Source organism: Harpia harpyja, chromosome 6 (assembly GCF_026419915.1).
Source record: "Harpia harpyja isolate bHarHar1 chromosome 6, bHarHar1 primary haplotype, whole genome shotgun sequence".
In the NCBI taxonomy this organism is placed as follows: domain Eukaryota; kingdom Metazoa; phylum Chordata; class Aves; order Accipitriformes; family Accipitridae; genus Harpia; species Harpia harpyja.
In genome coordinates this window covers 22378731-22405000 of record NC_068945.1, presented here as the reverse complement: position 1 = coordinate 22405000, position 26270 = coordinate 22378731, and the positions used below count along the sequence as shown (strand labels likewise).

Here is a 26270-nt window from a genome sequence, read left to right as displayed (position 1 = left end):
GATTAAAAATGCTATCTTCTACATACCAAGAACCTCTGCACTATCTCAAACTTGCACCTTGCCAAAAGACCTCTGTTTTCTGACATGCTTAAGGAAGTATCAAAAAAGGAAGAAAATTCCAGGATTATTTATATTCTCCCCACCACTAAAAGAACAGCTATTTTTAAAGGAGCTCCTTCCTTGTCAGGTGCAGTAAGAGACTCGTGGTACAAAAGTAATACATTTAGGGTTGACAATAAGGAGAAGGAGGGCTGATTGGGGCCATTACAAGGTACAGAGCTGGTAGAGTCTTTCAAGTACCTTACACCAGGGTGCAAATGAGATCTATTTCTGGGCATCTCTAACCCCAGCTGGGGTTTAGCAACTTGAGGGTGTCACACACATTTACTAATCCCTTCCCCCTTCCAAGTGAGCAGTGCGGAGACGCAGACTCTGCATGGCTGTGTTAATTCATTCATGAAATGAAGTAGATGACATTTACCCACATATAAGGAATGACAGGGATTAAATTAAGCTCACAAAGTGCCATGAAGAGAAAAAAAAACATCCCTGAATTATACAAGCATATTTGGCAATCTATGTCCATTTGGTTTTCTGAGGAAATCTGAGTCCACATCCAAGTGTAAGTACAAAACCTCATGCCCACGTTCAGGGGTTGGGAAGAGAAGCAGCAAAGGGGATGGACAGCAACAGAATCATTTTGTTTCTTGCTCCAGGTGGGCTGTGGGAGAAGCCGGGCTCCAGGGCACCGCGGAGCCGCAGGGTCCCGGGCTGTGCTCCTCCGCAGCTGGGGAGCTGCCGCTTCCCAGGGCTGGTGGGGTTTATTTTTATCCTGGCAACTGAGCTAAGATGATTGCCACCACCGCCGCCGCCGCTCCGCGTGCTTGCATCACACTGCTAGCGCTGATTAGCTACATCAGTATTCCACTTCATTAATGCAAAATGAAAGCTGTAAATAGGGTACTGCTTTTATAGGATGCTACTGGAAATGAGAAGTACTGTGATATTAATAAGAAACCAGTTGCTCCTCCTGCCTGGGTGTGCGGTGCTATTGCTACTGGGTGACGCTGAAAGCACTCGTAGCTCTTCACATCAGCAAGAGTGCCAGAAGAAGGTTTCTAAATCTTTTCCCATGGTGTTTCCCACCAAGCTTGGACTGTATTAGTCTGTGTTTTGTTACCCATGTTTAGACTGTGACATTTTCACCAAAGCTTGTTTTGTCTGCGCTCATTAAAGCACAGTATGCCTGACTGACCTCATGTGATGGTGCAGCAGACGTTTCCTGTGGGTTTCAGCATATTTCTGTGCCCGGACTTTCTGTGGGTTTGCAAGACGCGGTGTGAGAGCAGTGTCATCTCGGGCTCTTTGCACCTAATTCGCTACCAAAGTACTCCTTTGCCATATCCTGAGAGAAAAACCATCAGGTTACTATTTCCAGAACACTGGATTACTATTTCTAGGGAAGGATAAATCTGGGAGATAGCAAACTTTCTGTGTCTCCAAACTTTACTTGCTACCATCTAAACACTGTTCATTTGTATGGACTTGTACGAGTCTATTATTTATATTCAACAGTGCTACCTATTTTTATCAGTGCAGTGAAAAAAAAAACCCACCAGGCTACAAGATGGCCGAGGAGGATAAGCAGACAATGTTACTTGGGCTAAACAAGGGCAGCCTTTTCTCCATCTTTTTTTTCCACGTAAGGGAGGGAGAGGGATCTGCTCAGCGCTTATCCTGATTTCTAGTCAGAAGCTCTAAGCAGCTTCTCTTGACAGACAGGTAAGCAATTTCTGGGAAACAACAGGCAGTATTACCCTGGCAGGGCTACAGCCATTTTGTACAAGATAAATGGAGACAGAGCAGCGCACTTGAAGAAGATGAGGGATACGACTGTGATGCTAAATCAAATAATATGGCTGAGAGAACATGTAGAAGACGGGTGTGCGGCGCAGGGCAGCTTTCTAGCAAACCGAGGGGGACCCATCCAAACAGGTAACCATGAAGCGAGGGAGGATCCTCAGTGTCCCAGAAAGCTGGAGAGCATGTGTGTGTCATGGTGCAGGCTCCAAGGAAAATTTGGGGACAGGGGACAAAAAGAGGAGAGCATATGTGCAACCATATGGAGAAAATGAAACAGGAAGGAGGTCAAAGGATTTCAATATAATTTACAATACTACAACATTGCAAGATACAGCAAGCTATAAAAACAGGTTGACTATAATAAAACCACAAGTGTAATAAAGTTGCTGGTTACACACCCATCACTAAACTTCATATAAGTAAACACACTTCAAGATGACTGAAACAAAACCTGTGTGATCTGACTTCTGCCTCTCATAAAGCATTTCTGACCATGATAAAATTGAGGTTTGTATTATTTTTCCTTCCTGAGACTTGACATCAGGGTACAAAGAAAAGCCATCCATAAGCCTGCATTTCTGCAACCTTCATCTCATATATACTTTACATATCATGGCCAGGATTCAAGTGTGACTAGAGTTTTTCACATCTCCGGTTTTGGTTAGCCATTTTAGCCCTGAAGAAAAGAAAAGGCTTTCAGAAAACACTGAGTATCTCTATCTGCTGAAAAGTCATGTCCTCATACATATCTTCAAAAGAGCCATTCAGAACAGAGGCATTCAAAATCAGTAGGCTGTTTCTGTTTGTTTTGATTCTGCACTTCATCTTTGATTTCTTCATAGGCAAGACAGCTCACGTGCCTCCTGTAAATATGATCAGCAGTGGTGGACGATACAGTATTTTATTTTTTCATGTGTTTGAAATAAACATATACATAATTTTCTTTCAGTCTACTTCTTACTGGCATTCTGATCTTAAATCAATGAGAGCGCTACAATATATTGTGCACCATCCCTTTTTATTCCTTTGCTCTGTTTATGTTAATGCAGATGCATGCATTTCTGAAATAATACTGTCTTAATATTAGAAAATTTTAATTCCTCAATGATAGATAGTACTCAATATGCTGGGTTTTTGCATCATAAACATAACATGATGAAATGAGTAAGCCAAATTGAGTTTTGTGTAACCACGCACGCATACACCGTTTTGTTGAGTAAGAAAGACAACACTTCAACTTAGTCATGGCTACCAGCCTGAAGATATCTGAAGTTTAAGCAAATGAAAGCAGGGTTTCATAAGTGGGAAGCAATGGGCAGCCCATTCATCTGGTTTGCGTGTGATAAAGACACAGATCCCAGCCAACACTGGACAGCTTTACTTAGGCAAGTAAAGGTTTGCCAGACTGGCCACGAGGGGGACAGTCATTGGGACTCGCTTTTCTTTCCTGATCTGCCTTAAAAAAATATGTTGAAACAAAGAAAAAAAGGATAGTAACCACCTACTGAGCTCCTGGGAATGTATTTTTTTATGCTACAGCATATAAAAAGCATACAGGAAAGATTCATTTTTTTAAATCCTTGCATATCTATGGTAGTGTGTACTTTTTCTATACATTCTTAAGACCTACACACATACACACAAAATAATTTAATTTTGTTAATGCATTATTAAATGCACACTAAGCCCAATAAAAGTCATTTCCCAAAGCTTTATGCATTTATCATGAAACCACTAGCAGAATTCTTTACAATAAAAATGCTAGCCGTACACATGACCAAACTAAATTATCTTGGGAAATGGCTAATATCTGACCATGTGGAAACGTTAGAAAGCAGGGCTTTGTTATAGAACTAGAAGGAAAAAAATAGATGTATTTTCTTACAGAAAAATTGCAATGATAAAAATATTTTTAATAGTAAAAAACGCTGCAGCTCCAGGAAATCTTCCTGAATCAATTCAATCTGTGTCATGCCGGACTTTAAAAACCCATTAAAAGTAACCATGATAAATTTCCTAAGCTCTTTCAGTGCACCACACAGAAGACAAAGGAAACTGCAATTCAACAGATAGAAAAGAAAGAAAAGAATGGAAAAACCTGATAGCTTGTGCATCAGCAGTAACATCCTTGCTAACAACAACAGGCAAATCTGTGCCACAAAGGACAAGAGGAGCAGGAGTGATGTGCACAGCTGACAATGGCACTCCAAAGTAATGACTTCCAGGAAAATCTGCTGCTACAAATGGACAACATGCTGCTAAGAAGTAGTTGAGTCACAAGTTTCATAACATGGCAAATTATTTCAGCCTAAAAACGGACATACTGAAAAACAGGATGTATACAGCTCTAGTACAGCAACTATGAGGATAACATCCTACAAACAGCTAATATGCTCACCTGGTTTAAATTATTAAACTTCACTGAAATCCATGTACGTTCAGGGATTTTTCGCAATATTTAATGTGCAGTTGTAAGACACAGATCATGTTTCAAACAGTAATATTAGCAAGAGGACTACCTAGTTGACCTATTTTCCATTTACCACCTTGTACATATTACTAGTTGTAACAAACACACTTCTTTTGCTGCTCCCTTTTTTTTTTTTAAGGGGAAGGGAGCAATTGTATAACAAATGGCATGTATATCACCATATCCTGAAACAACCCAAATCCATGAGGGCAGAGGAGTACATTTAGCACTCTCCTCTTCCACGGATGTATCGTTTCACCATGGAGCAGCAGGTCCTGTTCACCCACCTCCTTCTTCTGATGGCCAGCCAGGGCACAGCATATCACACCAATGCCGGGACCCGATTCCCACGTGCACATTGCACACATCTGAGCTCTCTTCACAGCTGTCCCAGGCCCGCATATGGCTGCCCAGGGACATGAGCGAGATGTGGGCTCAAGAACATCTCCTCTTTGTCTCAGTCATAGCTGCTTGGATGAAGACCTCAGGACTCCCATGGACCTGCCTCATTTCCGAGTCGTCTGAGTAAATGTTATCATCCAACACCGCTTTGCTATGTTACTCCCCAAGCCCTCTGGATCTCTGGAGTCTGCTGGAGTGGTTTCCTAGAGCCCTTCCCTCCAAATGTTCAAGCATACATGAAACACCAGTAGTCATACTTAGGATTTCTGAGAAGGCAATTTCTGAACCAAAAATTGCATTTTTAATTGCTCAAAGTCTACCTAGGAAAAAGGAAAACAAGTATATTTGAAAGCAGACCAATGTAAATACTTCATATTCCTTCTAAATATACAGGTATTGGGGCAAGATCAAGCAACTTGATCCTCACGCAAGGACAGAGGTATAGCAGAGATACAACCCACTGAATCTATTCATAACCCCTATAAACAAAACAAAAAACTACAAGCACAGCTGTAGGAGGAACCATCACTGAAGTAAATATATTGATCTATCAAAAATGATTGAAGACTGACAATAAAAGGGTTATAAATGCTTAGAAGAAAGAGAAAGCAAAACCACAAAACCAACCCACTGAAAAACTCCCACCTGCATTCACAGGGAAAAATGGACTGGAACAATAAAACACAATGGCAGTGCCTGTACATCTTTGATAGCTGCCCCTCCCAAAAGCTGGAACAATCTTGCTATAAACCAAGCAAATGAAAATGTAAATGCATGAGCAATCATCTGGGGGATTCAGATGCTTCATGTCCTGTAGGCAAAGAAGGAAGGGGAAAAAGGTAGGAAAGCAAGAGAATGCACCACTTTTTAATATTTGTAATTATTGATCATGCTCTCTCCTCACCTGGAGCCTTTTTAATCCAGCAGAGACCTTACAGTTAAATATGCAACGCTGCCTGCATGGCAGCTTTAGCGCTGCCAGCAACACCTGTTTGTCCTCTGACCTCAGTGCAATCTGCTGCTTGGACTCCTCCGGCAGGGACAACCTGAGGATTTTGGGGGTGCCAGCCGGAGCAAATCATGTAAGCGGCTGCCTGCAGAAATTCATGTTCAAAATGGCAAGCTCAAAAGAGGCACGGGATGGGGAAATAGGCTGAACACAGTGCCCAGAGCAGTCCCATGGGTATGTATGAACACAGTGGTGCATCAAAGGGGTATCAGGGCCTACTTGAAGGCTTATAAACTGTATATTTGTTTAAATATTTTGCTAAGGAAATGAACATGAGGAAAATTATGGTAGTTTTACAAACTTGATTCTGTTCTTCACTATTGATGAAAATCCAGTTGCATTAGTTATCGGGCAAAAGCAAATAAAATGCCACTGACACAGGAGAAAAGTTGGGTCTGTAGTAAGAATAAGTTTAGGTACTTGAAGTATTAATCTTCCCATTTTGCAATACACTTCTCTGCCTCAAAAATCAGAATTTAAATTATTTTAATAGAAAATAATGTAATATTTAATGGCTAATGCCTTTCCATGTGTCATTATGTTACCATCTGACCTATTTTAACATTTGCCTCTGCGCTGCACTTGTAGACCTACTTTCTCTTCCTCCTACCCCATGCACAGCATATTTCCTACTGGGCCAAATGGACAGCCAGTGGACGTATAAAATTGTTAGGCTGCTTTGATAACATTTTACTTTGGCCCTTCACACAGAGTATTTCATAAGATGTTCCATGCGATAAAAGGTCCCAGAGAACCAAGATCCTCTCATAATGTCACTTTGAAAGATTCTGCAGCAATTCCCAGTGTCCTCGCCAAGATCCTTTTTCAATAAAATAGATTCCAACATTGACAGAAAAGCTTGGCTTATTGCTGAGTGATAAAATGTCTACTACTAGCCCTTACAGAGTCAGAACATTGCTCCCAACTCACTCCTTTTTCTGTAAACTACTTTAAGATGTCTGGCTACGTCTTAAAATTTGCTGTACAAAACCTAATTTTATTCAATAGGCACCATCATCCAAAAATCAAAGTTATATAACATGAGAGAGACCTAAAAACATTGGGTCAAGATCCTCAAATAGTCATGGCTCTATGACTTTAATGGAGCTACACTGAAGTAAACAACAGCTTGAAGCTCCAGACCACTATTTTCAGGCTTGTTTACATGGGGAGAGAGGAGATTCTGGGACAAGACGTGATTTGAATCTTAATAAAGTTAGACTAGAAAAAACTCCTATGGGAGCACACCCCTACAGATACAATAATTGCTGGGGGAGATGGTTGGGTTTTTTCCCTGTTGTAGTTTGTGTCATTCCAGAACTGCTTTGTCTGTGCATGGGAGGTTTTTTGACATTACTATAGCTGTTTAATTATACCAGTACAATTTTATCAGTATGACTAAAATAAACCCTCCTTCAAGACAAGCCTTCAGGTTTAGCCACCAAATTTAATGGAAGGAAAGAAAGATTCACAATCCCCAGGGTAATGGTGGCTCAGCTCATTCCATGCTCCCCAAGCTAGAAAAAAAATAATAAAGAGAGCAACAGCTGAAAACAACTTCTCCCTCTGCAGTGGGGTATACTTTTGCCTATTGCCTGATGAAATCATACCCAGTTCACTACCAGCAGAAGGTCTGACATAAAGCAGACTCTCCAGGGAAAAAAGAGAGGTAGTCGAACAGAGAAAAAGGGTAATTTGAAGATGGTGCCAAACCAACAAAGAAAAAGGAGATATTTTGCTCCCCTTACTACTAATAAAACATAGTAGACTAAAATTGATCCCCAGACTAATAAGGTAGAGGAAAAACTAAAACCTACATATGACAAAACAATAAAAAAGTAATGAATAGATTTATGGAAGTATATAAAAACCTTGGAATGACGTAAAAATTGTCAGGTCATGTTACTGTTTTCAGCTCAACATGGATAAGAAAAACACGGAGGAATAAAAATTAGAGCATGGAGGAAAGATAGTATAGGGCTGGAGAGGATGGAGAGAAGTAAGAGAAAGAAAACAAAGCCAGAGCAAATATCTAGGGGTGGAGAGGGGGGAAATCACAGCACGAAGCATGAACACAAAGCCCACAAGACAAGGTTGTCAATGTAAAAAGAAAAAACAGAACAAACCCCAGAGCCAACAAAGTGGTGGCACCATCGAAGGACAACAGGCAGCAATTGATGGGAAGCGCCTCCATAGATACCTGGCAAAGCGTGGTCAGCCTCAAAGAGCAAAATATGACTATTTCTAAGAAACTAAGAGACATCCCCAATCCATTCCTGTGCAACGCTTTGGTGTCCTAAGGGGCAGAGGCCCCACGAGGTCTTGTCTAAGGACCCCCCCAAGCACAGGGAGAGAGGGTCTAACCAGCATCTGCATCCTGGAGCTCCTAGCAGATGGACATGGGGAAGGGACAGAGCCACGGATGCTCCAGCCTGTGCCAGGGCTCACAGAGAACGGGGACGTGCAACAGGCTGCTGATTTGCAGTTTCTTCTCTGCATCCTTCTTTTCCAGTGCCCAGTGGGGGATATGTGCGGAAGGGAAATCCCTTTTGCTTGATGCCTCTCACGGCACACAAGAAAGCAGTCACAAGCTGCTTTTGGGTTTCTTTGGGCTGCCACAAGGAAGGGTAAACTGGCACTAGAGTCACCTGGTGAGGCAATGACCTGACTCTCCTGTGAAGTGTTGGGCAACCAAGGAGGGCAGGAGTTGCTCCTGAGTTGCAGCATTAGTTTAAAGTTGATCTGCTTCAAAGGCTGCCGAGAAAGGGAAGGGGACATGCACACACACACTGGGAGGGATCATGCATTCTTCTCCCTCTGTGGAGAGTGGGGGGAAATGATTCAGGAACTTCATTTAAAAATTACCATGCATGGCACTGGGAACACCAGTTCATAATCAAATACGTAGCAGGTGAAGCCAGAGACCATTAATAGCTCCTGAACTTTACATATTGTATGTATCCACTTCAGGCTTGCATGAATACTTCTGGGTGCTTTAGGAAATTCTAATGAAAGCATTTAATATGCACAGCAAAACCTACAATACCGCTGTTTTCCCATACTTTCTAGTGGGATTGGTATACTGAAATAATGCCTCAGCTTCTTCAGTCTTTCAAAAGCCCTCAGCCTGCTTCTTCCCAAATGGTGGAAAGGGGAAAAAAATTACAAGGTAGACTTTACAGCCTGTTAAGAAGATTAACAAACGCAAGCTCTGGTGGATGGTGAAGAGGGTAGATCAAGGTGAAACTAAGTCTATGAAACTAGTTTTTATAACTGTGGGGTTCACTGAGAATATTTCCTCCCCCCGCCTTGAATTAGGATGACACAGTCTGGTATGCAGGTGCTGATCACAATGGTGGTACATGATATGAAGAGGCAATCTCTTTAGCAGTCCTATCCCAAGTCCTTTAAAATGATGATTCTAAGCATTAATTAGGTAAGAAGCAGGCAGTACAGATCAAAGATCACCCATGCTCTATATTAGGTGTAAAACGCTCCTCAGGCAGCATGTTTTCAAAAGAAACTTCAGTTTTCAAATAATCTTAACCTGGAGCTCACAAGGACTATACTTTAACAGCTTAGTGCTGCACAACCAACTTGCAAGGAAACAGGGAATGAAGAAACACCTCCCTGGGAGCAAACGGAGGTGAAACCTCCTCCTAGCCAAAGCTGCTACTTGCACATGCAGAAGCAGACCAAGATTTAATCAGGTTCCTCAAATGCTAAGATATGGTACAAGGGCCTGCTCTCTGCTTCCCTCGTCAATCTTAGGGGCTGACACAGTTCTGGCCAATCTCCCAGGGCCTTTCTGAGCCGTACCAACCAGGGGATTTCACTCTATGCGAACACTAATTCACTGAAGCTACAAACACAGCAGTTTGCACATGCCATGAGTACAGAAATGAGCATCACGAACATTGTGCAGGTGACAGGCGCTGTCCTTTGCTGCCTTGCCAAGAGCATATAAAATGTTGTCTGTCTCATTTGGTTGGATTTCAAACTTTCTTTCCAGAGGTGTAAAAGATTACATCAGGTCTTTGACTTACATTGGCTTGAACAGCTGCAGTAGAGTCATGGAGCAGTCATGGATGGAGGAAAGAAACTTGGAAAAAGCACAGCAGTGAGCACATGCGTGCAGCTCAGCCACCCCAGGGCAACGCCTGGAGTCTCAGAGAAGAGACAGAGAGCTTTGCATGCAGAAGAGTTTACCACTTGCATCAAACGTTTCCATCCAAATGGCTTTGCCTGCGCTGAGGGCTGGGACTGTGACATTTTGGTGTCTGTGAATACCTAGAATACAAGTGTCCCTGGACCTGACCAGGACAGCAAGAGGCTGCAGTAACAAATCAACAGCTATCGCAGAGTAGACAAGCTCAAGTTGCATGGTTCTCATGGGAGGTCACAGTCCACACATAAGATTTGTCCATGGCTAAGAAGAGCTCATTAATGAATACCTTCAACATTACTTGTACACTAAGCATCAATTTGCAATGTTCCAGAGACCTAAGTACATTTGAAACATGCCAGAATTAAACTAGTCAACTAATTTACCATAAATTCTGCCTATAAACTGCATCCCACAGGTCTCCATATGCAGAACTTAAAATACTCCAGAATGAACAGGCAGCCCACAAAAACAATTACAACTGTAACAATAACACTAGACTCCAATTCTCAAAACAGTGTGGTATGCCACCTTTTGGGTAAATCTTTAGGCATCAGTCCCATAAAAGGCTGTTTTTAAGACCAATTAGCTCTAGAGAGAAGAAGAGAAACTGGTGATGATATACCCGTAAGTAACTCACAGGATTTGTTCCAGCAGCTTGATTTAACTATTGGAACTAACTATAACCAATACCTAATTATGGTTAAGTGTGGGGAGTCAGATGGAGACGTAGCATTGTACCGTGACACTACATTTCTGCCAGGAATATTGTTGGGTTTCAGTTCTTTTTTAAAAGACAATTTTTAAAAAATAGGTTACTATTAACAAGTTCTGAAAACATTAATTAAAAAAAAACAAAAAACAAAAAACAAAAAACCCAAAGAAGGGGTCTGAAAGTTTAATTTAAGAATGTTAAGATTCTCCTATTGTTCAGTCAATTTTTGAGATGATCTTTTCCATTTCAGAGAGAATGGCTAGCTCATTACACAGAGAAGCAATAAAATTGTCTACATGCAAAGTGCTGTCAAAAGAGAGGGTGGGGAGAGGGAAGAAATATTTTTCTCCCCCTTAACTTCTTTCAGCTACAATAAACCTAGGTGTTTATGTGTACCAACAGCAGTAAAAATATTTTTCAGGCACAAATGCAATTGTTTCTTTTATGGCCCTGATTCAGCAAGGTAGATAAACTTCTGCCTAACTCGAAGCATGTTGAGTAATACCATTGACTTTAATGGGGTTACTCATGTGCTCAAAGTTAGGCACATGTTTAAGGGGTCTGCTGTACTGTATTCACAGTTTGCAGTATTTAAAGGAAAAAGAGATAACTCATTCACAATAGCAATTCTGGGGCTGATCAACAACCCTACAGAGTCAAAGGACCTTATCACAACACATAAATGAGGAGACACAGTGAGAAAAAAATAAACTGGCCAAAAAAGTACATCATTCTTTAAGAAAACAAAGATCCAGGCAAGTGAGACTACCAAAAATCTTTATCAGGTTAAATGTGAAACAGAGATTATGAAGAGCTACAGATCAGAAATAGGAAGCCTGTTTTTCTTCCATCCCCCCTATCCTTGCCCAGGTATGATTTTCTCTGGCTGAAATATGAAAAGTAAATTTTTTAAAATATCAAAATAAAAGAAGGTCCACAGGAGAGGTAGTAAGTCCATTAGACCCCCAGTGCAAAAGGATAAGATTGTTCCATAAAACTAAATTATTTCTTTACATGAGCCTTCAGAGACAAAGATGAGAATACCTGTCCTGGGATTACTCTTTCCACATAAAGCAGAATAAGGCTAGAAACAGAAAGGTTAAAAAAAAGTTTGTGAAATTAAAATGGCAATAAAGACACTATTTCTTCAGGTAAATTAACTGCATGATGAAGACATCAGCTGTTCCCTGTAGGAGGAGATCCTGCCCCTGTCCACCTCAGGTTTGCCCTGAGGTGTTTGAGGAGGGCAGAAGGAAAGATAAGGCTTTGAGAAAAGTTCCAGATGCCCAAATCCCAGAAACGCATGTCCCTCTTCTGTCCACAAAAGGGGAAAGCCCCAAACCTCTGCAGTGACTAACCAGTGTGCCTCAGCCCTGATGCAAAGGCCAGGAGCAGCAGCAAGAAAAACCTGTTTCTTGTCCACAACTGTTTGATTATAGACTCATCTGCAGAAATGCTAACTAGTGCCATCTGCAGCGACATTTTTGGGGGAGAGAAGTCAAGCGTTAAGACAGAACCAACTCTGGCTGCATAGACTTCTGAAAAGCTGTCAGCTGCCAGCATAGCTTACAATCACAACGCACCCCTGGACACATTTCAAGTTAGGGACGGGTGCCGTGATATATCTTAATCCTTTAAACCACCCAATCATTTAAGTGACCAGGCTTGATCTTGGTTCCAATAGTGACTTATTACGAAATCGTTTAAGGAATATTAGGACATCTTTAAGGAAAAAAACAAAACACCACCCACACATCAGACATTGAGTAATTCTGTAGACACCTTAAGAAAAATCGCCTGTCCTACTTTAAGTTGCTTTCTGTGCATTACTTAAAAACGTGCTGAAGTAACCCACTGAAAAACAAGATACTCTTTATATGGAAATGGAGCTCCATTCAAATCTGTGTTTTCATAAGATGCTTCAGGAGTACCTGCACCTTGACATGCTTTCTGTGGTACTGTGCTGATCCTGGTATGCTTATGCTGGAGCCCAGTAGAGGCTCAGCACGGGTAGATGCAGTCTGCTGCTGGTGGTTTTATTAGGGATTGAGAATTGTTTACGACTGGATCTTGTTAGAAATGTTCTCATTAATTCCTTCCCCCATTAGAAAATGCAGATTTTGAGCTTGCCACCTCCCTTTGCCAGTTCATAGCCTGACAACCCTGAGCTCAAACACCCCAATTGTGTTTTGCTTTCTAGAGGTGGTTTAATCCAAACTCCATCCTGTTGCTAGTCCTAGACCCATCTCTTCACCTCTGCCTTACTTGGTTCTTGTCCTCTTTAGGACTTCTACTACATAGCTGTTCAGACATCTCACAGCAGGTTGAAGGTGAGAGTTCAAGTGAAGGAAGAGTAAGAATAGGGTTTGACCTGCTGCAAGCTGTTTCAGATGCAAAAGGACATGAAGAAAGAATGTCACCCTACAAATTGCACCAAATGTTAATCTTCTGTTCTTACTCTTTGTTTATACACAGCGACATCTATGTTATGAACTCTTACACTATTCCCCACATCCAAATGCATTGCTACAGATGAAGGCAGAATAGGTTCATTCATCCCAGAGGCAATCACCTGCCCATGTGGGGCTGTATCATATTTTCTGTTCCTTCACTAGTAGCGTACTGTTAGGCCAAGAATATATTTATTACTTTGGCACTATTCTCCAACTCCAAATCAGCCATACATGCTTACAGTGCTGTAAAGTCATAATGATGCAATCGCAGTAGAGTGGTCAAATGCATATGAAGTGCGTATATAAAGTAAAATTAACTCACTGACTCTACAGATCTGCTCGTGTTGTAGCAGTTGCTTTTCTGATTCCATAAAGTATACTCTCCCACTTTATTTCTCCTCTTCAACCCAGAAGCTCTTTGTTTCTCTGTCTGCTCTTACCACCTATTTCTGATCAGTAGCCACAACCTACAACGGAAATGGAACAATTGGATATGGTGGGGGTGAAGATAAAGTATCAAACCATCAAAGTTCATCCAAAAAAAAAAGTGACATAATTCACTAATTTCTACAGAAACCAGGACTACTTTCCTGCAAAACTCTTACGACAAAAAGGAGAATATTCAAGACGAATCTTAACATGTATCAGTACATTGTTTTCCAAATAGGATATTCTTCACTTTTTATTTTTGTTATGGAGAACCAGCACACATATTTTAGAGGAGGTATTTTTATAGAAGGTACTCCAAACTACAGCTGAACCAAAGACTACCACTCTGTTGCAGGATCTCTTCAAAAGTCACATCAGTGGCTTGGATTCCCCAGTTGAACAGAAATGTTCCAAATCTGCTTTTGCACCAAACCAAAGCTGTTTGTTTCTGCCTTGGCCTCCATCTTGGGCCATCTCTGTATGAAAACAGATGGTTTTCACAGCACACACTCAAGACTATTTGCATTGTCTCTCTCTATAAAAGTGTAATACCATCACCTCTCCTTTGGATCTGCACACGGGAGTGAAGAAAAAAAAATGCTTTTGTGACCTACAAAAGTCTTACTTGAAATAATTCTCTACGACTTGAGGCCTTTTGGAATGGAAGGGATATATTGTTTTGACTTGATTAAAGCTGAAAAGTTGATTTGACATCCTGTTGTCAAGGAAACCAATTCACACACAAAAGAAAACAGTTGTGATGGTATCATTCAGACTATTCAAGTGACCTTAGAAAGAAAAAAAGGCTTCAGTTCCAAAGATTTGTATTCAACTCACTTCACCACTGTAGAAATAAAGATCATTGCTCTTTATGCTTATTGGAAAGCAGTATTCAATCTGGAAAAAGCAAAATGCCACATCTCCTTCCAAGTGCCAGATCCAATAGTTTGCTGGGACCATACACATAGACACACCTACCATTTATTGCCTGTTTCAAAGAACCACTGAAAGAAACACACAGAAGACGTATAGGGATGGAGAAGGAATTTCTTTAGTTGACAGGACCATGATAAATACCCCCCAACACATACCACACCTATTGAACAGCAGCTCACAAACCAGGTTTTAAAACATCCTTCTTCAACTACAAATAAAGCTTACCTCAAGCACAGTAATGTTTGAGCCCAGCTTTGTTTTCCTGGGAGATATCAAAAAGCAGCATTTTTTTCTCTGCTAGCCTCCTCGATCCCTCACATGTTTTTCATGCATACAATAAATGGGACGTAGTTATGCTCAGTCTGCTCGCTCCTCCTACCTACAGCATCCCAAAGAGGCAGAATTGTCCTGGCTGACCACTACCACCATCATCCAGCTTTGCAGCCCATGCAAGTCTCACAGAGGTTTCATTCCCTAACAGCTGTGGGTCGACTGGAAAAATGAAACTTTCTATCTATCCGCTCACATGCTGTAATTATACATTTCTTTCTCCAATGACATAGCCTTTGCCTGGCCGAGTGAGCAGACAGACGACTAAATAGCAACTTGTCTTGAATTCAGCTTAGAAAAAAATAGGCATGATATTAATAAGGAGGGAAATACACTGAGGAATGAATGCCAGTGTTCTTACATTATTGTCATTTAAGGGCATCACACCAAAGGTCACAGAGATAATAAGCCTCAGTCATTTTCCATTTGTTACACAACATACAAATTGCCACAGTGTTAATGAATATCTTTCTCCATTCCTGGCCAGCTAAGACACTGTATTATTTCCTCTTAGACAAGTACCTAACCCTTGGAATTCATTATTTCCATCACTTCTTGCAGCACTTTGTCCTTAGGGCTGAGCATAAATGCCACAAGGCGGCTGTGGCTGGAGCATCAAATGCTTCATATGGCTGAGCCTGACTTCTTTCTGATACAGCTTTTTTGCTGGAAGAGCATACAAAGCATATTTATATCATTTATGATCAAATATGCACACACACATTCATATACGCTCTCTTACAAGTGTCTAAAACCCTTTGCAGAACATAGGGAAAAATTGTGACATTGTCTGTACTTTGTGGATATTGCTTGATACTTATATATTGAAATAATAGCTATGCTAGAAACACCAACTGACCACAACAATAGAAGCTACTATGAAATAACTGCATTTCCACTTAAAATGATGGCAACTGGGAAGTAGTTTTTTGGAACAGAAATAACATTCACAGAAATGTGGAAGGGCTTGTATGAAGGGATGTTACTGCTTAAACCCTCTTTGCTCCCAATAAACTGCTAAGATAGCACAGCTGAGCTACAGAGAGAGGAATGCCTCATTTCTAATCTGTACTTCATTGTATTTTAAGTTTAGGAATTTTGCATAAATATAGTTAGCAACAGCTGAACCAAATTCATACTATTTTATAAACTAAGTGAGGTTTTTTTAAGATGATAAATTATTATTTCTGCTGTTCACTGTAAGTATAAAGAATATGCAGGTGAAAAGAGAATATTGAAGGCTGGTAGCTTTGTACGGTTCTGAAAAAGACTAAACTTTATGTACATAATTAAAATTAGAAAGAAAAGAATGAAGTCCAACACCAAATGCTGAACTAAAATAAGCCAAGGTTACTTTCTGCACATAATCAAACAACCTCTACCTCTGTCCCCCAGACTGAAACACCGCACTCCGCATTTTGATTAATATCTTATCTTGGTATTTTCTCCTCTCCCACCCAACAAACCCAAACAGCAAAAGCCAGAAAAGAAGAAAGCTGATGGCACTGCTAAGCTTACCCACAAACAGGTCCATACTCCGTTATGAGTTTTGTGTGATTTTCCCAAAAACCCTGGATAAAAGAAAAATAATGAAGTATTTTAGAATAGTACTTAACAGAAACTCTATTATACAGTGTTGCTAACACTCATACCAAAGCTCTGAACCTCAATGAGGAGAATCACAGTATTAACTCATAACCTCACCTTTCTCTCATTGTCTATCTGTGACAGTAGAGTCTAAAAATTATGACTAAAAAAAAATCCCAACCCCCAAGAAGACCTGGAATGACTTGAAACATGTTTTCATCAGGGTTTTACACTCCAAAATATGTTACCATTTAATATTTTTTTTTTTAATACTAATTTCATGAATGGGGTCCTGACATAATTTTTTTCTGATCTGTGTGTGGATGGAAAAACTGATAGAGAAATTAATAATAGAATAAGTATATGTCTTACTACACACAAGAGAAACACAGGGAACATGGAAAGGTTGTCTTGTTTTGGTTTTAGTTACATTGTTAAAAAAACCCCAAACCTGCAAAGTTGGAGTTTTGCACAAGGCAGTCACCTGGGACACTCTGCAGAATAGTAAATAGATTTATTTTAACAAACTTTTAGAATTTTTACTGTTTCATTTTCATAATTGATGAAAATTGGTATCCATTTATCTAAATAAACCTGCCACTATACTAAATTGTTAGTGTCCTAAATGAATTCAAATTGATTAATCTGAAGAAGGTGTGCAAAATGCATCCCCAAAAGTGAATATAAAAAACCCCTGTTTTAACAAAACTGCAATATTTGAGAATCATACTGCATTGTGTTTGTAACTTGTCTATGGAAAAATAACACATTTGACTGCATTAATCTGCATTTACATTAATTCAAGAAAGACTATTGTGATCTATCTTCATTCTTCAGAGAAAATTCACTAACAAAGTAGAATACTTATGCCTCTTACTGAATCTTTCTTATTCTTTATGACATACTGCAGAATATTAGCTAGAACAATATGAACTTTCGTAAATACATTAACCACAGACATAAATAAACAAGACCATGTAATGTGTGTATGCTTTGGGAGCATTTTACCACACTAAGCAAAAGAAAATCTGGTAATCAAAAGTAGTTATCCTACTTATCACCCTCAGGTGCTAATTTATCACCCAAATTAGCAAAGCACTTGCCACCACCTACAGTCCTCCTCTTACAGAGCCCTTCAACTGCTTTTTATTCTTAATACAGTTGTGCTTTTTTTTAATCCTGGACTTGCAATATGTTTATTCTACAGCACAACATGCCTCCAGGTTAAGGCAAGAACTTTAGGTTTTCCTTAAGCTACAAAAAGCTGAAGCACCGGATGGTGTGTAAGAAAACACAGTAAAGATAAAATTATGAAAATGGTGGTTTAGATGATTGCCTGAAAAAAATATATTCTCACCTGAAAAATACTACTAAGGTAAGCAGAAAAGCCTCATCCATTAGCACACAGAAACTAAGGTGGACAAAGCCTTTGGGATACCACAAACACATACGGCTAACTCAGAGGCTTTTATCTGCAGACACCAAGGGAGGGGAAAAGGTACATACGCATTCACACTGACCAGCATTTTGCTATAGCGATACTTCAGCAGTAGCAGGATTTCAGCCTGCAATTGCTACGATTTCAGCATTACAAAGGTTGCCTACTGCCTTCCCCTGCTGATACAAGGGGAAATCCTGGGGCCAAATTCCCCCCAGCGCTATTCTCCAGGCAGCCATCTAAGACTGCGTAAAGCAGGCTCAGCTCATCGGTGCACTCTGACGGTTTTGCCTGGGAGAGTGACTCCAACGTGCGTAAACACAGCTGACATTTACAGCCACGCTGAGACACCAGCGCGATACAGGGTTCTGCTCGAGGTTACCGGGCAGAGTCAAACACGGGGTGCAAAGCACTGCTGTTTCACACCGCTATCGGCTGCACAGGGCAGAGGGACTTCCAGTCTCGTGAGACGATGCCGAATCAGGTCTGCCCTCCAGCCCGCTTTCCTCCTAGCCTGAGCCATCAGGGAGGACATCCCAAACCACAGCCTGAACCTTGCCTATGTTTTGCTTTGGATTGCGAGCACGCACGTAGGTATTGCACTTGCTGTATCCACCAGCTGCATTCCAGTGAGCCAGCAGGATATTAACATTTACAAGAAGCCTAGGCTTTAAATGATTCAGTGAAAAAGCCTTCCAGAAAGCCGGCTTCTTGGAAGCGCTGCTCCTGGCTCACTGCAGTAGAGAGGTCAGGCGGAACACATTTAAAATCAGACCTCTTAACCAATAACTGGTTTTCCACCTCCAGCTCTCCTAAATGATTGCCCTGGCTTAAAATTAACCACGCTTAGTTTTTCTTCCCCAAAGTGAAAAGTACACATCTGCAGGGTGAGGGGAGAGGAGGAGTTGAAAAGTATCCGGGATAGATTACGAGACAGCATCCTCGCAAAAAAAAAGCGCTCGTTCTCTACAATCCAGGATACTTTATCATGTCCTGCACCACCGCACACGCATACACACCACTGCCTGCCTCCACTGTCCACCCCCGGGGCCCCAGTGCTATCCTGGCCCCCTTCACGGGCATGGTGAGCACCCAGGAGTAGGTCTCGTCGGGCTGCCTGGGAAAGATGAGCAAACAGCACACGCAGAGTCCGGTGAGGCTGCGGTGGCTGGAGCGTGGGCAAGGCAGAGGGAACGCGGGTGTGCATCCCTTACAAGCCAAGGCAGGCCTTTCAGCTGGAGGAAGCTGGGGTCGTACGAAGGTACTTGTGTTTCTTCTCAATAGCCACAAGGAAGGCCTATGAACCTGCGGTGGTCTCAGTACACAGGGAGGGGATATGCCATGTCCACATAGCTCTGCCCGTTTTGCAGCATCATCCCTGAACACAGCTTCCAGTAGACAGGTACCTTGAAAACATCCTCCTCCTCCTATGAGTCATGTTTGAAGCACAGCAAGCTTCGTAAGTGCTTTTGGTAACTTATTTACACTAGCTGAGGTCGATCTGCTCCAAGGCTCATTATTGCAGGTTTGTCCAGGTTTATAATTGCAATTGTACTTAGTACCTACAGGATAACTAAGCACCTGCCCACGAGCAGCAACTGTTTTACAAGAAAACAGAGATAGAGACCTCTCTTTGACTCAAGATCACCCAGTGGGTAAACACAAGGAGAGGAAGCGAACTCAGAAATGGTGCCTGCTGACATGTACCCAGGGGCTTAAACAGCCATAAAACAGGAGCTATAATGAAGCAATGGGGGGGGTAGGAAGGGGATAATCAGGGAAAAATGGAAACATATGTATTCTGATTTTTTAGGAAAACAGAAGAAAACTGAAAAGCAAAACAACGCACGGTCTTACGAGATGACACCATGTGCATCAGGAGGAACTGTAGCACATTAAACAGTCACTCATAACAATGAAGTGTAAAAGCATAGTCAGTAATGCTGTTCCAAGTCAGAAAAATTACTTAGCTTTTTCTTTGTTTGGAAGCTGCAGAATATGGATTGTCATCAACAACTCAGAAAAGGGTTAGGGCAGGGGGGACTTGCTGTGTGTGGCCCCTACAGTGAGGTACCAGCCTGATGACAGCCCATTATCAAACATGATAATGCAGGAGTATGAAAAGCTTCTTTCCCTGAAGAAAGCATATTTTACAGCATCTGGTATACCATGGAAACAGCAGCTCAAGTGGGCTGACTGCTGCACACCCAGAAGGCTTCTTTGTTTACATGGCTGGCAGTTGCCTCCCTACAGGGAATTTGCATTCTCCCCTTCCTCTGAGCGTGTATCATCAGCTGCATCTGTGGGCAGAACCACTCGCAAGGCCAAATCCTGCTTTCAGGGATACAGGTGCAACCCCTATGGAAGGGAATAAGATTTGGGTCTGCATCAGCCAGAGCAAAGTCTGGTCATTGCTAACCATCTATCTTGAGATATCGAATGTTGAGGCTTCAGCTTGAGCAGCGCACACATGAAAGGGCTTTAGAAAGGGCTCCGTTGGCTCCAGTATCCCCTTTCTTTTTTTCAGTAGATTCTGCCACTCCAAGACAGATCCTTCAGCAATTTCCCCCTTGTTGCATATTCACCTTGCTAGTTCCTCACAGCAAGAAAAAAATCTGCAGCAATGTCATCTTCCCTCCTTGCTGAAAATGGGTGTAGGCACTAAGCCAAAGTTTTCAGAAAAAGGCAGTAGTACCATGCATTTTGATTTTTGGGGTGTCTAACATGAGGCATATCCAACCTATTCTTACTAGTTGCTTGATACCTGCAGATCTCGTGGCTGCAAATGGGGACTTAAGTGACTTTAAGCTTAAGCTGAAGCTTAAAGTGACCCAGACTGTATGGAGGATGCTTTGTAACATTTCATCTTGCTGCAGCTGAAAAAAAAATCATGTGGTTTATGAACTTAGCTGTAGTGCCTAAGAGTCACTAGATAAAATGGTTTGAAGAGGGCCACAAAGCTGGGATACAGCAGATGCATGGTCTTGACAGTAACTCAAAATCTGGACTCCAAAAAAGCGACCTCGAGAATGCAATAATGGTAGTCCTTGAATTTTGTAGTGTACTGAATGCCACAAAAGCTACTGAGCTGTGTGGAGATGGATATGGTGTGCCCATCAAAATCCACTGCAAGTGGGAAACATTACCCATGCAAGAATAGCCAAGGGAAAAAGGCTTCTTTTGTTGCCCCTTTCTGAAAATCATCACATATTACTTGATGTCAGTCACTTACCAAGACAGCCTGGATTCAAACCTATGATTCAGGGGCCAAAGACACCACATCCCATCACTAGTCCCATATATGCTACACCCTCACCACCCTGTAGTCAGACGTGATGTTCTGTTTCACTGTGATATTAATAACCACAGCATCATTGTTTGAGTGCACACCTCATATCAAGAGACAAAAATCTACACAGTTATTTATGGTACATAATGACAATGAATGACATTTATGGATCAGAGTTTTAGTATTCAATGGGCTTCACGTCTTTTTTTCTTTAGACCACCTGGAAAAAAACAACTGCTAATAACCTAGTACCCAAGCTGATTTTTTTTTTTTTTTAATACAAGCTAACATTTAATTAAAGCAACCTTGTATCAGACTGCAGTCCACTTTGAAGGAATGACCCTAGACTGTACATCATCTCCAGTAATAATCCTAGTGAAAACACTAGGATGCCAGCAGACAAGAGGAAAACAGCATGAACTTCTAACTAGCCTGATTCTGAGCCATGTACATAGTTTGTTTCCTTTGATCGTTACCCTTAATGGCTGTCCTCTGTGTGTAATTTGGTTGAATTTATGTGTATGCCATTTCAGATTTTAAAAAACACATATAGCCCTTCCAAATTTATTAAAAGCAGCCTTCCTACCCTTAATAGTTATTAAGAGAGGTTAGTGTTATGTAATTAAGTTAATCCTCATCTGTAAAGGCTAATTAACTGAACACTAATTGAATCTGCATATGAAAATTTGGACAATGTGTTCTCATTACACAATTAAAAAAAAATTACCTGAACTAAATACCAAACAAATTGTAAATTTTTTCCTTTTACCTTTTCAGGTCTTTAATAAAAACTAAGTGGGTAGGTTTATTTCTGTGTGCTGCATTAGCCGTCGCTGTCTGGAACAAGGAGCTGTCGTATCACTGTTCGGAGAAACTGCTCAAGTCCTTCCCTTAAAGATGGTTGTTTCCCCTCTTGCATGAGTTCTCCCTTTCTCTCTGCCCTTACCCCATGCCTTTCATTGCCCTCTTCTCCTTCTGCTGTCCATCACCTGCCCTGGTCAGAGAGGGCCGAGGCTCTTGGGATCGAGTCCTATCACCCAAAGGATCAGATGGCATCAAGATCTCACCTCAATGGATCATATCACCCAAAAGGATCAGATGGCACAATATGATTCAGTCACGTCGATTCACCACACCGAAGCCTGCACACAGACAGCTCGAAGCCACCTGAGCAGTTTTGGCAGGGCACTACCCTTTCACCTCCAAAGATCACTTGCCAGTGAAGTTCTCTAAGGAGAACACAGCCTCATCTCACTCTCCTCTGCCTGGGTGTGCCTGCATTACAAAAGCAAGACATGTTTTGGACCTTTTTCAGCCTTTTCTTGAGACATTTACAGTTTAAAACAGTCAGGTTTCCAAGAGGGAATTAAGAAAAGCACATCATCCTTTCTGGTATTTGCTGTCTCTCCCCATTAACCAGGTTAATGGCTGATTCTAATAGGCTGGTAACTGAAGAGTCGGCGGGAGGGAGGGGAAGCCAAGCAAGTAAATACACAATTGTGAGCCTGACCTCAATAGCATGCAAGATTTCCCAGTGCATGGAACACACACAGTCCTCAGATTTTCTCACAAACCCCACCATATGTTTTTAACATTTGAGTCGTAAGCACCAGCACTGCTTAAGTGGCATGGCTGGACAGAGCAGCTGCAGCCAGTTAACAGTCCCACAGGGACCACTTCTGGCCCACTGGTAACAACCTGGCACCCTGCTTCAGAGCAAATACCTAAAGGAAAGAGAGTCAGAGGAATGGGAAATGGGATACACTGTGTGTTACCTTTCTTTGGGAAGGTAACACATTTTCTAGGTGAGCGAACAGTGGAAGATGTACACAAGCTTCAGTAATGCGTTTGGTCTGGTGGCAGGCAAACAGTCATCACACCCAAAGGGATGAAGATAAGGATAAAAATTGAGAGACAGTAAACATGCAAGCTGTAGGGAAATGAGTATGGACTGAGTTGAAGGAAAAAGTACAGGCATGAAAGGAGGAAACCTATAGATTTCTCAAGGGTCAGGCTTGGGACAAACCTTGTTCAATGTTTTGAGGGCTGACTTAGGCACAAAAAGCAGACAGACTTCAGTGAAGTATGTTCATGGTTCTGGGTTGAAAGACAGATTCTTTCCTCAGCAGGCAGAGTAATTGAGATTGTCATATCAGAAGAAGTGGATGACCTAAAGAACCTGAACAACTGCAACAGAGGAGAGTCTTTAGTTGAAAGCAAAGCTTCACACCCTTAGAGGGACTATGTTAACTCCAAGAATTTCTGCAGTAGAAGATTATTGTTTGAAAATAACAGAGAAGGGAAAAACCTGGATGGACACATCAACCACAGGATAATGATGATCAACAATTATGATGGAAGCTACAAATGTAGAATATCTGGGATATGCTTTCTCTGGAATGATACATGGAAATCTGATGAGCCACGTTCAAAAGGAATGAATTAAAAATGGAGCGAGTGGAGAAAAGGGTTACAAGCATCCTCAGGGAACAGAAGGCCTGTCTTACAAGTCGTAATTAGGAGAGTTCATTTTAGTAAACCAAAGGTTCGTTTTAGCAGACCAAAGGGAGGAGACATGCTTGCTGTCTATAAATGTACTGGGAGTAATCATCAGGAAGGGAATAATATTTATTTAATATAAAGGCCTACATTACTAAAAGATCAAATGCATATAAACTGGCCATGGATAAGTGTTGCTAGAAATTAGATGAAAGTTATTGACTATCAAAGTAGTAAGATTTTAGAACAGCCTCCCAGTCAGAATAGTGGGGGAAAGAACCTCAAAGAGGGTTTTGAGGCACAGGAGATAAGACGTGGATACTTAGAAAAAATGGAGTGTAGGATGAATAACCCAGCCCATCTATGCCAGCCCCTCAAGGTGATACACAGGCACTTCCAGAATAAGAGAGATTCTTCTTGTGGAAAAGATTTACTGCACTTTCATACGTGCACGCTGCATTCACACTTCTAGTTGATTCACCTTAACTTTCCAAAGCATTCCCACACAGTTATGGCCTCATACGTTAATTCGGCATACTGCAATGAGATTCTCACTTTCTTTTTGTCTTTCTGTTTTCAATCTCATTTCACTTTACAAACTTCATTTCCACAACATCTCTGGGATGGTAAGTGCCCATCTGTCACAGGTGGGGAGTTGGAAGTACACGAGATTAAGCAATTTGCCAAATGCCACACAAGAAGTCAATGGTAGCGCCAGAGACAAGTTGCAGGTTTCTCAGTCATCCTTCTTGGTATCTTACAAAACCATTCCTTCTCTACCACAGAAACACAGACAGTATATGCAATAAGAATATCAACAAATTCAATCTATTTCTGAGCTTTCAGACATACCACATGCCTGAGGCTTTGGAGAAAGGCAAGAGGAAAACAACCCTACATACGCGGTTAACTTTAAAATGCTTTAAATAGAGGGAGGTTTCCTCCTCACCCAACTGTTAGCTTAAGATTCAATTACTTTTATCGTAATATGCATAGCTACAAAGGTAATTAGCCATAAAATTATCTGCACCCTCAAATTATTCCAGCTGCTGTATTTGACTCCCTGATTCTTGCAATGATGAATTCTCCAGACTGATTACACTGGCTAAAATAATATTTCTTTTTATCTATTTGGAAGTTGCCTGCCATTAGCTTAGACCCTGTTTATATCTGCTGTAGAGCTATAATTGCAACCGTACTATTTTTATTAGGACTATTGTCTAGATAACACTTAAACCTGCTAGGCCCTTATTTTACTTAATACTAAATGTCACAGAAGACACCTCTTCAGGCTTCTAGGAACCTTTATCAAAAACCGAAAACATGTCATTATGAAGACATATACAAAGAGAAATACAATTTGTGCAATGTGTGTTCATGAAAGGCTCCATATGAGGTCTTGCAGACTCACTGCAATTTCTGATCCTGTGATAAACATATATTTATAACAAGTCAAGAAACTAGAAAAAAAGAGAAAGGAATGATGGATTTTTTTTTTTTTTACTAGAGTATGTAATTTCCACTAAATCTCTTCTAAGTTGTCATCTTTCCAAACTGAGTGTAATTCTCTCCTACACGATCTCTTCTTGTATGTAATTCCACTGGATCGCTAACCACCTTTGTTGTCTTTCTTAATATTACTACATCCTCGAATTACAACAGGAAAACAGAGAATTACAGTGCTCTCTATAGGAGGGAATTCGTTGTACAATAGAAGACCGTTGCAACGTGTATTTTCACTGTGTGCTCAATGTCTCTCAGATGGATTAGCATAAGCATTCAGCACATCTTACTAATGGTGAATGAATTTTATTAGTTTCCTTTGCTGGCCTCCCTTAAGGGAAGCAAAGCAGTAATTGCGTAATTTAAAGAAATGGAAACAACTTCTTGTAGGACAGACAGACATGCTAGCTAAATCTAAGGAAAACAAACATTTTGGGAATACTCTGACAACACAGCACTGTTTTAGGAGGCAAAAAATTGGCATTTGGAGAAATGAACGTTGACTTCTTTCCCAAGAAGGGAAACGGGGACTCTTCTTTTCTCCAAGGAGTTTCTCCATTTCTGAAGAGTCTCCCCCTCCTTCTCAGATCCATCAACAGCAGATTCCTTCAGATTATAAAAATGTCATTTTTAAGGATAAAAGATATGAACCAATCCCATTGTGCAATAGTCTTTCTTAGGTGCCATAGAGTACAAACAGACTTTGAAATAAGTACTGGAAAAATTACATGTCCACATGCAAACCTTGCATCTTCACCTACAGAATTAGGATTACAGAGTTTAAGCTTTCTCTTCTGATGCAAACTCTGGGCTATCTCATTTTGCTTTAACTCACTTGTGCCTAAGTGGATACTATTTAGACAGGCTGGTTTCAAGAATACACCAGCTTTAGGAAGCAACATTACTTAGTCAGTGGGTGATAACATCTTGGCCTCCTCAGAGACATTTCCCTTGTATAGCGCTAGGGGTCTCCATCATTGCTTATGAACTGATTATGAAATCAATGCCACTTAATTATCGGTGACCACCAGGTTTGAAACATACATCTGAAAGAACTAAAGGTTATCACAAACTCCATCTGTGTTCAGTTCCCAAATTTTGATCTTTTATTGTGATGATACTAAGACACAAAACAGTGCCCAAATCAAAGCACTAGGCTGCACGCAGAGTACTCCATCAAGG

At 41.1% G+C, this 26270-nt stretch overlaps 1 protein-coding gene across 3 annotated transcripts in view; it reads right to left on the bottom strand.

The window, feature by feature from the left end:
- The window catches only part of TBXAS1 (thromboxane A synthase 1), a 244812-nt gene that overhangs the window by 134855 nt on the left and 83687 nt on the right, over positions 1-26270 (bottom strand). For all 3 annotated transcript variants that reach the window (XM_052788771.1, XM_052788772.1, XM_052788773.1), the window contains one exon: positions 16291-16343. In XM_052788771.1, coding sequence (XP_052644731.1) covers positions 16291-16343 — 53 coding nt within the window. The remainder of the gene's footprint in view (positions 1-16290; positions 16344-26270) is intronic.